General features: G+C 33.8%; 2 protein-coding genes across 2 annotated transcripts in view; both read right to left on the reverse strand.

Annotated features, from left to right (window-relative positions):
• The window catches only part of LOC112468015 (lachesin-like), a 152,081-nt gene that overhangs the window by 93,751 nt on the left and 45,756 nt on the right, over nucleotides 1-12,574 (reverse strand). The gene's annotated exons all lie outside the window — the stretch shown is intronic.
• Nucleotides 1,872-4,341, reverse strand: LOC112468016. The gene is made up of 2 exons (XM_025037007.1): nucleotides 3,681-4,341; nucleotides 1,872-3,599 (listed from the first exon to the last, which is right to left on the reverse strand). Exons 1-2 carry the CDS (start codon nucleotides 4,306-4,308, stop codon nucleotides 3,499-3,501), a joined length of 729 nt encoding a protein of 242 aa, XP_024892775.1. The 5' UTR covers nucleotides 4,309-4,341; the 3' UTR covers nucleotides 1,872-3,498.

The raw sequence follows: 12,574 nt of genomic DNA on the forward strand, positions 1-12,574 counted from the left end.
TATATATATATATATATATATATATATATATATATATATATAGCGTCGATTCTATCTGATCCGCGCCGCGGTATGGGTTCTAAAAATTTTAACGGCGTTTTATTCGGAGAGGATAAAAAGAACATTTAAGAAGTTATATTAAGGATAAATTTCGAATTTGTATATTAGAATTATTCCAAGAAAAATATGGAAATATTACATTTGTGATCGAGGGGCTATTCACTCAGCTATTGGATGTACACGTGATTACAAAGTACAGTTGATTACAATTGATTACAGTTGATTACGATGTGATTACAACTATAAAGTGATTTTATACGACTGTGTGAAATCGATTGTGATCACAGCTGATTTCATTGTGATTACAAATGATATCACAGTGATTATAAATGACATCATTGTGATTACAAATGATTTCATTGTGATTACAAATGATTCTATTGTGATTGCAAATGATTTCAATAGCATTACTCGTTATTATTGCTAATTTTAATGTAAATAATGTTACAAATTTATCATAATTTTAAATTATAATATATAATAATAGAAATCATTAATTAATGCTTTAAATAATTTTAATATAATTGATTAGATTTTATTTAACTTTTGAAGCAACATGCCAATTTTTTAAAAAGTTTAAAATAATAATATATATAATATTATACGAGTAATTTGTATTATTAAATGTACATCATGAAAAAGTAAAAAAATAAAAAGTATTTTATAGTATTCATAAACTTTATTTAATTCACAAAGTAGCTTGTTATAATAATCATAAAAAGGTTATAAAAGTATAATATATTAATTATAAATACTTTTTTATCTTTTCAAAAACATCATGGCTTAGCCTTAAGTTTAAATCAGTCATGCATGGAGCTGAAATAGTTATAACATATTGTTTAATGTCTATGTATCCTTGTATTTCCATTTGCTCTGGATTTAAGCATTCTTCCTTATCTACAGAGTACCAATGGCACAGTACTCCCACAATATTTTTATTGCCTTTAATTCGCGCAGTGTTACTGGAGTATTCTCTTGCCTTCCAGAATTTTTTTTCCATATAGGCAAATCCAAGGACAAAACCTATTAAGCATTTTTTTATTTCAATATTTTTAAATAAGCACCAGTCTCCAATCTGTATTTCCTCGCGAGTTTCACAAAAACTAAGACCAGAAGTCTTTCGAGTCATCAAACGATACTTAGAAAATTCGCATTCTCTTACACGCTGTAATCTATCACTGCTTAAATTACAATTATTTCGGTTTAATAACCAACATATGGAAGATTTCCGAACAACAATCTCGTTATTCTGTCCATCTTTTACAATGGTAAAAGGACTGTCAGATTTTATGTCAGTTTTATTTTTATCGTAACCACGAAGGTTCAACGATCCTTCAATACACGATAAAACAGTCAAATCTTCTAATAAGTTAAAATCATCAGATTCATTGTCCAGCATACTTTGCGCATCAGAACTGTGATTAGAAGTCTGATCTCTATCCTGATTGTATAATGAAGGATCGTTAGCATCATCTTCTTCTAAACGTATAATATCGCCGATTTCAATGTTTTTTATGTTAATGAACTGTGATTTTGATATGTCAACATTCATACCTAACATTGAAATATCTGAAAATGCTTCTAGTTTCGCTTTTTCAATAGTTTGCTGTATCTCTTCAATGCCTGGAAGTGATAAATTTATTACATCAGAAGTCGAACTAAACTTTTTAGCACGCGGAAAGCTGAATCCTTGCTCAGTTGCAACAGAGCTCATTGAGGATATGTCACTCTGTAACTGTATACGTTTAATTCTGTGAATACTTTCCAGGAGACTGCAATTAACAATTGTTGAGCAAGTAGAACTCATTGATCGTAAGTGACGAAAAAAGCTTTCGCATGGTTGACTGCTAAATAAAAATGGTACAAAAAGTTCGGGTTGATTCATCTTATTTAAAATTAAAATCACATTTAATAAATTTTGTCCATTGATTTCTAAACATACGTATGTATTGAGAGTAATGAAATTGTTCGTTATAGAATATTCCGGTATATCATTCAAATAAGCTCTCCATAAACGTAAAAAAAAGATACAATACCATATATTGAAAACGCGTTCCAAAGGGGTCATCAATTTACATAAAAACGCATTAAGAGCCCGATGAATAATATTTAAATATGCTATTGTAGCGTCACTTCCAGGGACATTAGTTTTTAAGAGCTCGCGCACTCTTGGATGAGATATTTTTATGACAGCATCAAAGTTCATTTTATCCTTGAGTGATAAGTCTTTTTGATTTAAACAGTGTTTATCTTTAGAAACAATTTCGTAAAGAATTTTTAAATGACTTGCTGAAGCAATGTAACTACCCATTGGCAATACGATAGAATTCTTTAGAAGTCTTGTTCTCAATTTAGTGCCAATATGCACAGTGTCTTGAATGAAAGACGTATTCAACATAATCGAGTTAGGATTTGAATCCAATTTTAATACTGGTGAAATTGTTTGCCTTTCTCCTGCCTTCCTAATAATGCCAATGTTTGACGATATTTTCATTGCTTTAAGTAACCTCGGATCTCCATCAGAAGAAATGCCAAGTACTGTTATGCCAGCGTCTTTTAATTTTTGAATCATATAATTCCAACGCTTAATTACATCATCAGCTGTAAATTTGTTATCAGAACTGTATAAACATAGGCAAAATGAAGGAGCATTTTCTACTAATGGCTGTGCTATAATTACGTACAATAAATTAGCTGCTGTATTATTAATAAAATACTCCTCAATCTGTTTTGCAGAAGTAGCCGTAAAAGAACTTTTTATAGGCATGCCATTTTCATCTAATGGCAAGGAAAAGCCTACAAGTTGATTCGTTTTAGAATCATATTGTACCCGACCTGTTATTCTGGTTGCGTCTTCGCTAAGCCATAGAACTGTAGGTAAATTTCTTGACTGTAAGAAATTTACTAATTCTGCAACACGAATATCGCCTTCAATTATTATTGCACTTGAGTCATCTAAAGTACGGCTTACCGTGCTTAACGAAGGCAGTGGCAAATTTGTACACAACGTTTCGTATAGCATTCTACCCCCTATAATGTATAGATAAGTTGCAAACAGCTTAAGGGTATCATTATACCGAGCACTTTTCTTTTTGCCTGTGTTTTTATTAGCAGTATCTACTAAAGATTTTAAAAACGAAGATTGTGTTACGGTTGATGCCGGATAAAATTCTTTATTAGAATTATTGCTCGACTTTTCCAAAAAAAGTTTTAAAGCATTACTTAATTCTTTATTTTTTTGAAGTTCTATCTGTAATTGATTAAGAACCGGAAAGTACATAGAAATTCGCGGTTGGAACTCATCTACCGAAAACAATTTTCGCTTTTTTCTTGCCAAGCGTGTTTGGCGCAAAGAACTACGTGATTGAATCTTGGGTCGAACATTTGTTATAGAAATTAATTTTCCCACGAGATGATTCGTTCGATAATCATCTCGGGTTAGCATTCCCCCGTCGCCGTTCCATCTTGTATATTATCCTTTTTTGATGACACAGTTGACTGCGATGTTGAAGTTGAGGCTTCAGGTTCCTTTGGAGAAACTATCAACATATTTGTATTTGTAGAGTCAACTGGCATTGAAATAATAGAAGTGATGGAGAGATCCTCGGAGACATCGGTACCTTCTGAAAGCAGCAACTCATCATCCACTATGGTGTATTCAGCAATTACATCTCCAATTACATTGCTGTTAGAATCGTAGTTTGTTTCCTTTTGAAGAGCGGGTGATTTGGCGGACGCTTGCAGCAAGTGAAGAACATTACTTGAGGACTTGTCTCGCTTTTCAGTAAGTTCAGTAGATTTCTGGTGTTGGAAAATGTGTCTTTTGAAGTTGGAAATTATCCATCTGGAACTTTTACCTTTTGTTGTTCCACATTTTGTGATATTGGTCACAAATAAACACGATGGACAAGTAATTCCAGCAACATATGTAAATCCTTGAGGGTAAGTTTCTCCATCATAAATTTCCTTAATTGAAACTTCGATCTGTACGTATCCTTTCAACAAGTTACGCAATTTTTTATTTAGATTTTCGTCTTGACTGAAAGATTTAACAAGCTTTGTTAATTTATTAATTTCTTCCCTGATATTAGGATTCTTCTTTTCATGTAGTTCAGATTTTTTCTCGGATTTTAAAATGTGCTTGTCTTCGGGTTTAGAAAGTGCTCGTTTTTTACAAGACGGTTCTCCAAATTCTTCGCAGTCTGTCGATGGTAACTTCCAATAATCCTTCGGTGCTTGTTTAACCATTTTAACCAGCTCCAAAATTAGATGTCTGTCTCCAATCATAAAACGAAATTTTTCAGGCATGTTGTGAAATATTCCGAAATAGTCCCTCATATTGGAGTTGGGTTCGATAAAAGATATCATCATAGTTTGAGCAAAGATTTCGATTTCTTTTAATACATCTTCCGTAATGTTCCGAAATGAAAGAGGATTGTCCATGTTATTTAAACGCATAATGTTTTTAATAGTTGGGGATATGTATGCTCCGCTATCCCTTTCTAGTATATTCCAGAAATTACATTGTCGTTCATCATTGGTAACTTGGGAAACTAGAGAAGAACCCTCGGGAGAAACCGAGGGAGAAACATTCTTTTTCTTCAATTCTTTATCTTTCTCACTCGCTTCGTCCATTTCTCTGTAAAGATTATACATATTTAACTTCAAATTGATAATTTATACGACAATTATAACATAGAACTTTCTGTGCTGGCTGAGTATTTATTATTCATAATCTACTTATAGTTATTAAAATATAGAACAACACGTCGTGGTCAGTGTTGTAAATAAAACCATGACCACCATTCATGTAGTATTATATTTTATATATACTTCAATATTTAAAAGGAATACTCTTTGTGATGGCCTTCTTTTAACTAAGCTCCCGACTAAGATTTATTAAACTTATTTACAAATGTCAGAACTAAACTTTAATTGTTACTTAAAAAACAGGTTAGGACAAATTAAGGTTATGAAATTAGAAGTACGCGCAGTGTGTTATAATATTTTAAACTTACCTTTCAAATTACGTCTTCATACGTTGTATTCTTAAACCGACGGTTAAATTTAGCGGCCTATTCTTACGATTATGCCCGAGATGCCTATGGAACTTTCCCGTGTCTCTCTGACACCCGACGTGCGCGAAGTCCCTATGCGCACACGCATAATCGTCTCGTGGGCGCATGTTACTAATAAAAGACTGATTTCGTTCTGATTTCAAACGACTCGCAATGATTTCACGCGATTTCTTACTTATTTTTCTTTGATTACACTGATTACGCTTGTAGTTTCATTTAAATGATTTCAAAATATATTGCAAGATTACACGTGATTACGAATTGATTTCACTGTTGATTACCACATGATTACAAATCAGGTGTACACCTGATTTCATTAGTGAATGGCCCCTCGTTTGTGATAGCTGTTGAGATCTTCTTTCGCTAAATAAATATTAACATTATTTGGAGAGATGGTACAATGATATGTGAAAACGATTAAAAAACATTTGATATTGCAAAGAAAGCGACTTGTTAATTTAACAATCAAGCCATTGTGTTAACGTAACAACACATATTTTGTTGTCACAACTGTATTAATAATCGTGCGTATTGAATTAACTACATATTGATTGCATTAACTATATAATACACTCAATTAACTTGATGTTTGTCCGAGCAAGAACAATTGTGTCAGTATGTGTCGGTTTCAGTCCGAATAATTTCCTCTCGATATAACACGTTTCGAATTATAAGACATTCAATCATACAAACTTTTACTGATCAATCAATTTGTCGTAGAAGAAATTAAAATTTACTTGAAAAATACACACATCTTTAAATAGGTTTTTATACTTCATCTCTGTATTGCTTTCTCATAGAGAAAGCTTTCTTTTCGTAAATTCGTATATGAACCTGTGATTGTGTATAAATTTGGCTTCTCTCTAATCAACCAAATTTAAAAGAATTATATATAAAATAAGGGTAGAAGAAACTAAAGAAAAGGAAAAGATGTTTTTTGAATTTTTGATGTCAATATGTTCAGAGTATTCTAAAACGTCGAAATACCGCATTTAAAAAAAATGTCCGTATGTATGTGTGTATGTGTGTATGTGTGCATTGGTGGGTACCTAAGTCGTCTACAGACGATTCCGAGTCTCGACATCGAACTCGCGAAACTCATGTTCGACCGTTAGACGCCGTGCCGTCGTAAGCGGTGAGATTCCGACGACGGTGACGGGCAGAGGCGCCGTACGGCAAACCAGGCTCGTGCGCGGCGACGACCGGCCCGCTAAGGACCGGCCGCCTAGTAAGTGTGTCACATTGTTTTGAGCCTTTCTACTCACGAGATTCCTAGAAATATCATTGCCACCTTTGACTAGAGAGGATACGGCCTTAGAGGCGTTCAGGCATAATCCCACGGATGGCCTCGCACCACCGGCCGCTCGACCGAGTGCGTGAACCAAATGTCCGAACCTGCGGTTCCTCTCGTACTGAGCAGGATTACTACAGGTGTGCAATGTATGTGTGTATGTGCCAAATTTACCGAAATTTCTATAACTCCAAAACTAATCAACCAAATCTTAATGAATTATATGTGAAATAGGGGTTAGAAAAGACTGAAAAATATAATAGAATTAATAAAAATTGTTAATAATAAAGAGGTTACCGATTTCTGTTAAAAAAAAAAACAACCAAGTTTACTGAAATTTCTATAACTCAAGAATTGAGATTAACTAAATTTTAGAAAATTATATATGAAATAAGGGTAGAAAAAATTGAAGAATATAATAAAATTAATAAAAATTGCTAATAATAAAGGGTTTTTCGATTTCTGTTTAAAAAAATCTACTTGATTGCTCTAATTTCCGCAAATTTTGAGATATCGAGCTTTATTTTTTTTTTTTTTTTATGGATAGAGTATCATTAAAGGTAGGTTGATGTGGAATTTGGCGATGATCGGTGAAGGGGTTACCAATTTTTGCCTAAAAAGTGTATAAGTTATTTTTGCTGCTGTTAAGTACATCGTGAATCGTGGTACGAATCTCTTCAGCCTGATTCTTGACAGTCTCGCGTAAACCCAAACAAGTAACACCATTTTTGTAAAGTAATACGCTATATAGTTATTGAGAATATTATACCAAACAGTTTACGCAAATTGGTGAACAATCCATAATACCACTGCATACAGAAATACATCCAAAAATGATTTGAGAGAAAATCATAGTTATAGTAGCAAGAAGTTGCAAACTAAAAATTATGTTCAGCATCTGTACTGCGTTGCTGATCGTCAGATGTTGCTTCTTCAAAGCCTTAAGTTTCATTAATTATCAGGAATGCATTTCTCTGCTTGTAGTAGAACATCATATTTTTCTTTTTTTTTTTAATATTACATATTCGCATATTTAAAAAAGTTCACCTCTAACAAAATAAACAGTTTCTTTGCTAAAATATCATACAAAAAAAAGTAAAGTGTGCAAGTAGAAACCTGCACATTGCTTCTTCATAGTTTTTAAGTGTGCAAGCCTTTGCTCACAAAGTTTCCTCTATTTGTTTTGGCTAATTCCTCATAGAGGAAGCTTTGTGAGCAAAGGTTTCTACTTGCAAAAAACTCCAGAACTAATCAACCAAATCTTAACGAATTATATATGAAATAGGGGTAGAAAAGACTGAAAAATATAATAAAATTAGAAATAGATCGATATCTCCAAATTTGCGGAAATTAAAGCATAAACAAACATTTCTGCAAAAATTCAAAATTTTATTAAAAAAGAACCCCTTGATTATTAGCAATTTTTATTAATTCTATATATTCTTCAGTTTTTTCTACCCCTATTTCATATATAATTCGTTAAGATTTGGTTGATTAGTTCTGGAGTTATAGAAATTTCAGTAAATTTGGCACATACATACACACATACACACATACATATACACATACCGACATTTTTTAAAATAGCGATTTTTCGACGTTTTAGAACATTCTGAACACATTGGCAAAAGCAACTCAAAAAAAATTTTTTTTACGAAAACAAAGCTTCCTCCATGAGAAAGCAAAAATGGCCCAATTAATATCTCAAAATTTGCGAAAATTAAAAAACCTACAGGCATTTATACTGTGGAAAAATTAAAACTTTCTTAAAATAAAAAAAAATGTAGGGGAAAGTACCCGATTATGAGATACCATACCTATTTTGTGTGATTGCCGGAAGTCTATGGGCAAAATTGAAAAATATAGTAGGTCATTTTGAAGGGAATTTAATAAGCTTTAAGATGCTGATATGTAAAATTTAATTTAAATATTGATTTTTTTGAAAATTAGAAAAATGTAAAAAATAAGTTTTTAAAAAAATCGAAAAAATGTGCTCCTAATATGAGAGACCCCGGGAAGTCGCTAATAAAGTGCAAAATACATGATATTGTAATTAAAAAACTTTATTTAAAGTTTTTGAAAGATAAATGTAATGGAGAAGCATATTTGCAACAATCGTAAACCCACTTATACTCAATATTGTACCTAATCTTCCCCCTCCACCCTTCCCTCTCAAATCAAAGTCAGCACTGTCTTATAAATTCGTATAAACCTTGCCTTAACGTTAATATAGTATTTTCTCTTCTTTTATTACTATACAATAACTTTCATACTCCAGCAACCCAGAAGTACCCTGAGTATCTCATGTTACGAACACCACGCCTTGCGGTTTTGCGATCACCAAATCTAATCTCTACAATTGAGCAACTCAACATATCCCCTATTTTCCTATTAATACGATTTTACTCTATCGCTCCATGCAGAACTTATTGCCAAATATTTATTAATTATATAATAAATAAGGTTTAAAGACTCATATCCATGACACTTGACAACATCCAATTTCACAATTCTTTCTCTGCAACGACTACACGCACGATCAAACAATGAATTTTTCACTAAATAGGTTTTACCTCATAGGCAATAAGTTCATGGTGAAACCAACAGATAGGGCCTATTAGTTTAGCAGAAACCTCGCTGTCGCATATTAGGAGCCTATCTCATAATAGGGGACGTTCCTCTATAAATTTTTATTAAAATAAGAGTAAATAAAAAGATTGTATTACCTTACTTTGCCAAAATATAACGCGATACAGAATTTAAAAAAATAATTTAAAAGTGTGCAAATTAGAAACTTGCACATTACTTCCGTGGAAGAATTAACTAACCGATTGAACAAAATAGAAATAAGAAATATCCACAATTAGTAGGGATCATGAGAGCAAGCGTAGCAGACAGCGCACTCACTGGTCTGCTAAACCAAAGATCTCAGGTTCGAATCCAGTCCTGGGAGAACCAAAATAAATAAAATTGTATCGCTTGTCTCTCCTCCTCGACGGAGTACGTGGCAGCCCGTCAGGAGTACCCCTTGCCTAGAAACCCCCTCTACTTTGTCGTTCGGATCCAGCGTTAAATTGTAGGTCCCATGCGCTTATGTACAACCTACGTGCGCACCACAAGCACATGACTTTGGGGGAGGCCTAAGTCCGATTCAAACTGTTGCGCCATTGGATTGAATAGTAGGGATCATTTTAGTAAAAACATTAATTATTTAATTAATTTTTGTAATAGTATAACAGATATTAATATAACAGATATTAGTATAACAGATATTAGTCGCAATAAAGCTTATCACAATAAAAAGAAGTGTGCAAGTAGAAATTTGCAGAAACTTGCACATTAATTCCTCATAGTTTTTAAATGTGCAAGTAGAAACTTGCACATTGCTTTTTCATAGTTTTTAAGTGTGCAAGTAGAAACCTGCACATTGCTTCCTTATAGTTTTTAAGTGTGCAAGTAGAAACCTTCGCTCACAAAGCTTCCTCTATGAGGAAGCCAAACAAATAAACACTAATAATTATTTATACATCGAATAAAATAAAAGCTTCCTCATAGAAGAGCTTTGTGAGCAAAGGTTTTTACTTGCACACTTAAAAACTATAAGGAAGCAATGTGCAGGTTTCTAATTGTTTTTAATTTTTTTAGCACTGTATAATATGTCGCTATAAGTGAGAAACTATACAATAGTACATGTATTAGATTGATATACTGGAAACATATAAATCGATTAAGACTGATTTACCAATAATCAAATCTACAGGAGAACAGTAGGTATTGATCGCCCAATTCTATTTGCGGTGAATGAGAATCGATTGGAACGCATCAGGCTATTTGAGATGCGGTATAGTTCGGTGATCCTACCATGCTGCCGAAGGAAGCCGATAGTGCCTACTAATGTGAGTAAACAGGTTCGTCGATCTCGAAATTTCTCGATTCCGTCGCGAGATATTAGATAAGTTCTCCGAATAATTTCTGTCAATGTCGAAAACGTCTACCGTCTACAGATACCATATATATATATATATATATATATATCAACTCGATCAACAAATCTGAATTTTCATCCGGATTAAAACAAATTTTTCAATAAAATCAATGAAGATTTAAAATAATTTTTATTTTTATTATACGTATATCTGTAAAATATAGGAGCGAATTTACCGTAAATTTTGTGAATAATTATAGCGTAATTAATTATTATTTCAACAATTATATTCTAAAACTAAAGCAAGTAAAGATTTTATAAGATATTTTTTTTCTTAGTTTTATCTTACTTTTTTGTGCACATATCTCATATTTTTTATTTAAATTATTTTTTACATATTAAGAATATTTAGAAATTCTCTAAATAATTTCAGAAGGATAAATTAAACTCATAATCAAATTAACAAAATACGTAATAAATCAATAAAGTGAATAATTTTAGAGGAATTTTTAGGAATAGCTGCAGTAAAGTAATTCAATTTTAGAAACCAACTTGAAACTTCTCAATAAAAACATCATGGACGCTATTAAGTAGTTATTGTTACTTAATACCACGTAAACCAGTTCAATGTATTGCGTCTTTTATGCATTAGGGAAATACGTAAACCGAGTTCCGAGTTGTTACAAGCTCCAAAGTTTTCTCCTCGTAGAACAAAAGATATCAGGACTCGTTTGCGTAAGGGAGTCCTGTCTAGAACGCGTCACCTCAACGTGCGGGGATCTTCACCTAAATCTTCTCTCGCACGCTGCCTATCTCCTGTCGACTAAGGCTCTATCAACGTGCAACAATGTATGTAAGAACCAAATTAAGGAGACCGAAGTTATGTAGATTGCCAACGAGAAAGGATCCTATAGGAAAAAAATCATTCACACGTCGGTGGTGTTTCATTGGACATTGAATACCGATAAGATACTTTTATCCGACGTTGTTGATACATCACTAATATCTTAATTTAAAATTTTATCTCTTTGAAACGAGGAAAGGTTCATTTCTTTAAGAGCTCTTTTCAACGTTCCTCGCCGCGGAGAGTCTTTCAGCGTATCCTTTCTACGGGTATTTCCTTCGTCGGAAACATGCAGGCGGGAACATCCGCGCGCAGGATTCTGCCACCGGCAGAGAGCGAACGCTTGTTCAGTAATTAACCGCTATTTCCTGAAATAAATCGAATTTTTCTTTTTCTTTACGAGTTATTTACATAACGTTATTGTAGTTCCAGCGGCTTAGATGAGGAGGAAATTAATATTAAGTCCGAGAAAGAGAAAGAAACGAGAGACGTTTCTCGCGAGTTTCCGCTCCGACGCTTTTTTTCGCCCCGCGGCGGCCGTCTATCGGCGTCACGTAGAACGACCTTCCACCAACGTAATTACTCGAAGACCACCGTCGCACCGGGCAACGTGACAACGTACCAGCAGCGCCCTGAACATCAAAGTTCTCCTCTTTCGAATCCGGCTGCTAATTTCGAATGCGAAACGTCGAATGAAAGGGTCGGGCGAGCGTTTTGCAGCGGTGCGGCGCTTCTATTCTGATGACCGAGCAAATCACGTGCGAGCTAACGTTACATCTTGCAAACCTCTGTTCTCGTATTCCGCTCCCACTTGAGCGTTATTTCGGTCGGCTTCTACCGGAGGTTAAAAACATTATCGTGCCTTTAGCGAGATTTCCCCTGCGTTCCCTGCTTCTTCATTATTGGTCCGTCGTTCTTTTCTTAATATCGGATTATAAAGCCGAAGAATGAAATGCAAGTGTAACAAAAAGTGAAAATTGAGCCTGTACATTTCGAGTGATTCGCCACTCTAAGAAAGAGTAAAATTGCGCTCTATAAGTTAGAGTGAAATCGCACTCCATTTGAGTGAAAGGGCACTCTTTTCGAGTGTAGTAAATCAGCGTCCATAGGAGCGAATTGTGTCACTCTAGAATTAAGAGTAGAATAAGAGTTAGGGCACCGTTATAGCTTTGTCTCACTCCCACTAACTTCTTGGCGGATCAATAAAAAATCGTCACATTGGCTTAATTCTTATTATAGGAACTTTAGAAAATTTCACTTTGTTAGAGTCATTTATCAGACAATCTTTAGTGACTCGTGATTCACTGTAGCTTTAGAGTGAGATCGTATCACTCCCGTAGAATAGTCGCTCTAAAAATTTGAGTGAAAAATTCACT

Source organism: Temnothorax curvispinosus, unplaced genomic scaffold, assembly GCF_003070985.1.
Source record: "Temnothorax curvispinosus isolate PA1 unplaced genomic scaffold, ASM307098v1 QBEX01017991.1, whole genome shotgun sequence".
Taxonomy (NCBI): domain Eukaryota; kingdom Metazoa; phylum Arthropoda; class Insecta; order Hymenoptera; family Formicidae; genus Temnothorax; species Temnothorax curvispinosus.

Bases quoted from the DNA above. Each gene is read 5' to 3' on its own strand.
- LOC112468016 (XM_025037007.1), bottom strand. From the start codon at position 4,308: ATGGTTAAACAAGCACCGAAGGATTATTGGAAGTTACCATCGACAGAC. The intron at 3,600-3,680 runs GTACCGATGTCT...ATATGTTGATAG, and splicing joins TGAGTTGCTGCTTTCAGAAG to TTTCTCCAAAGGAACCTGAA.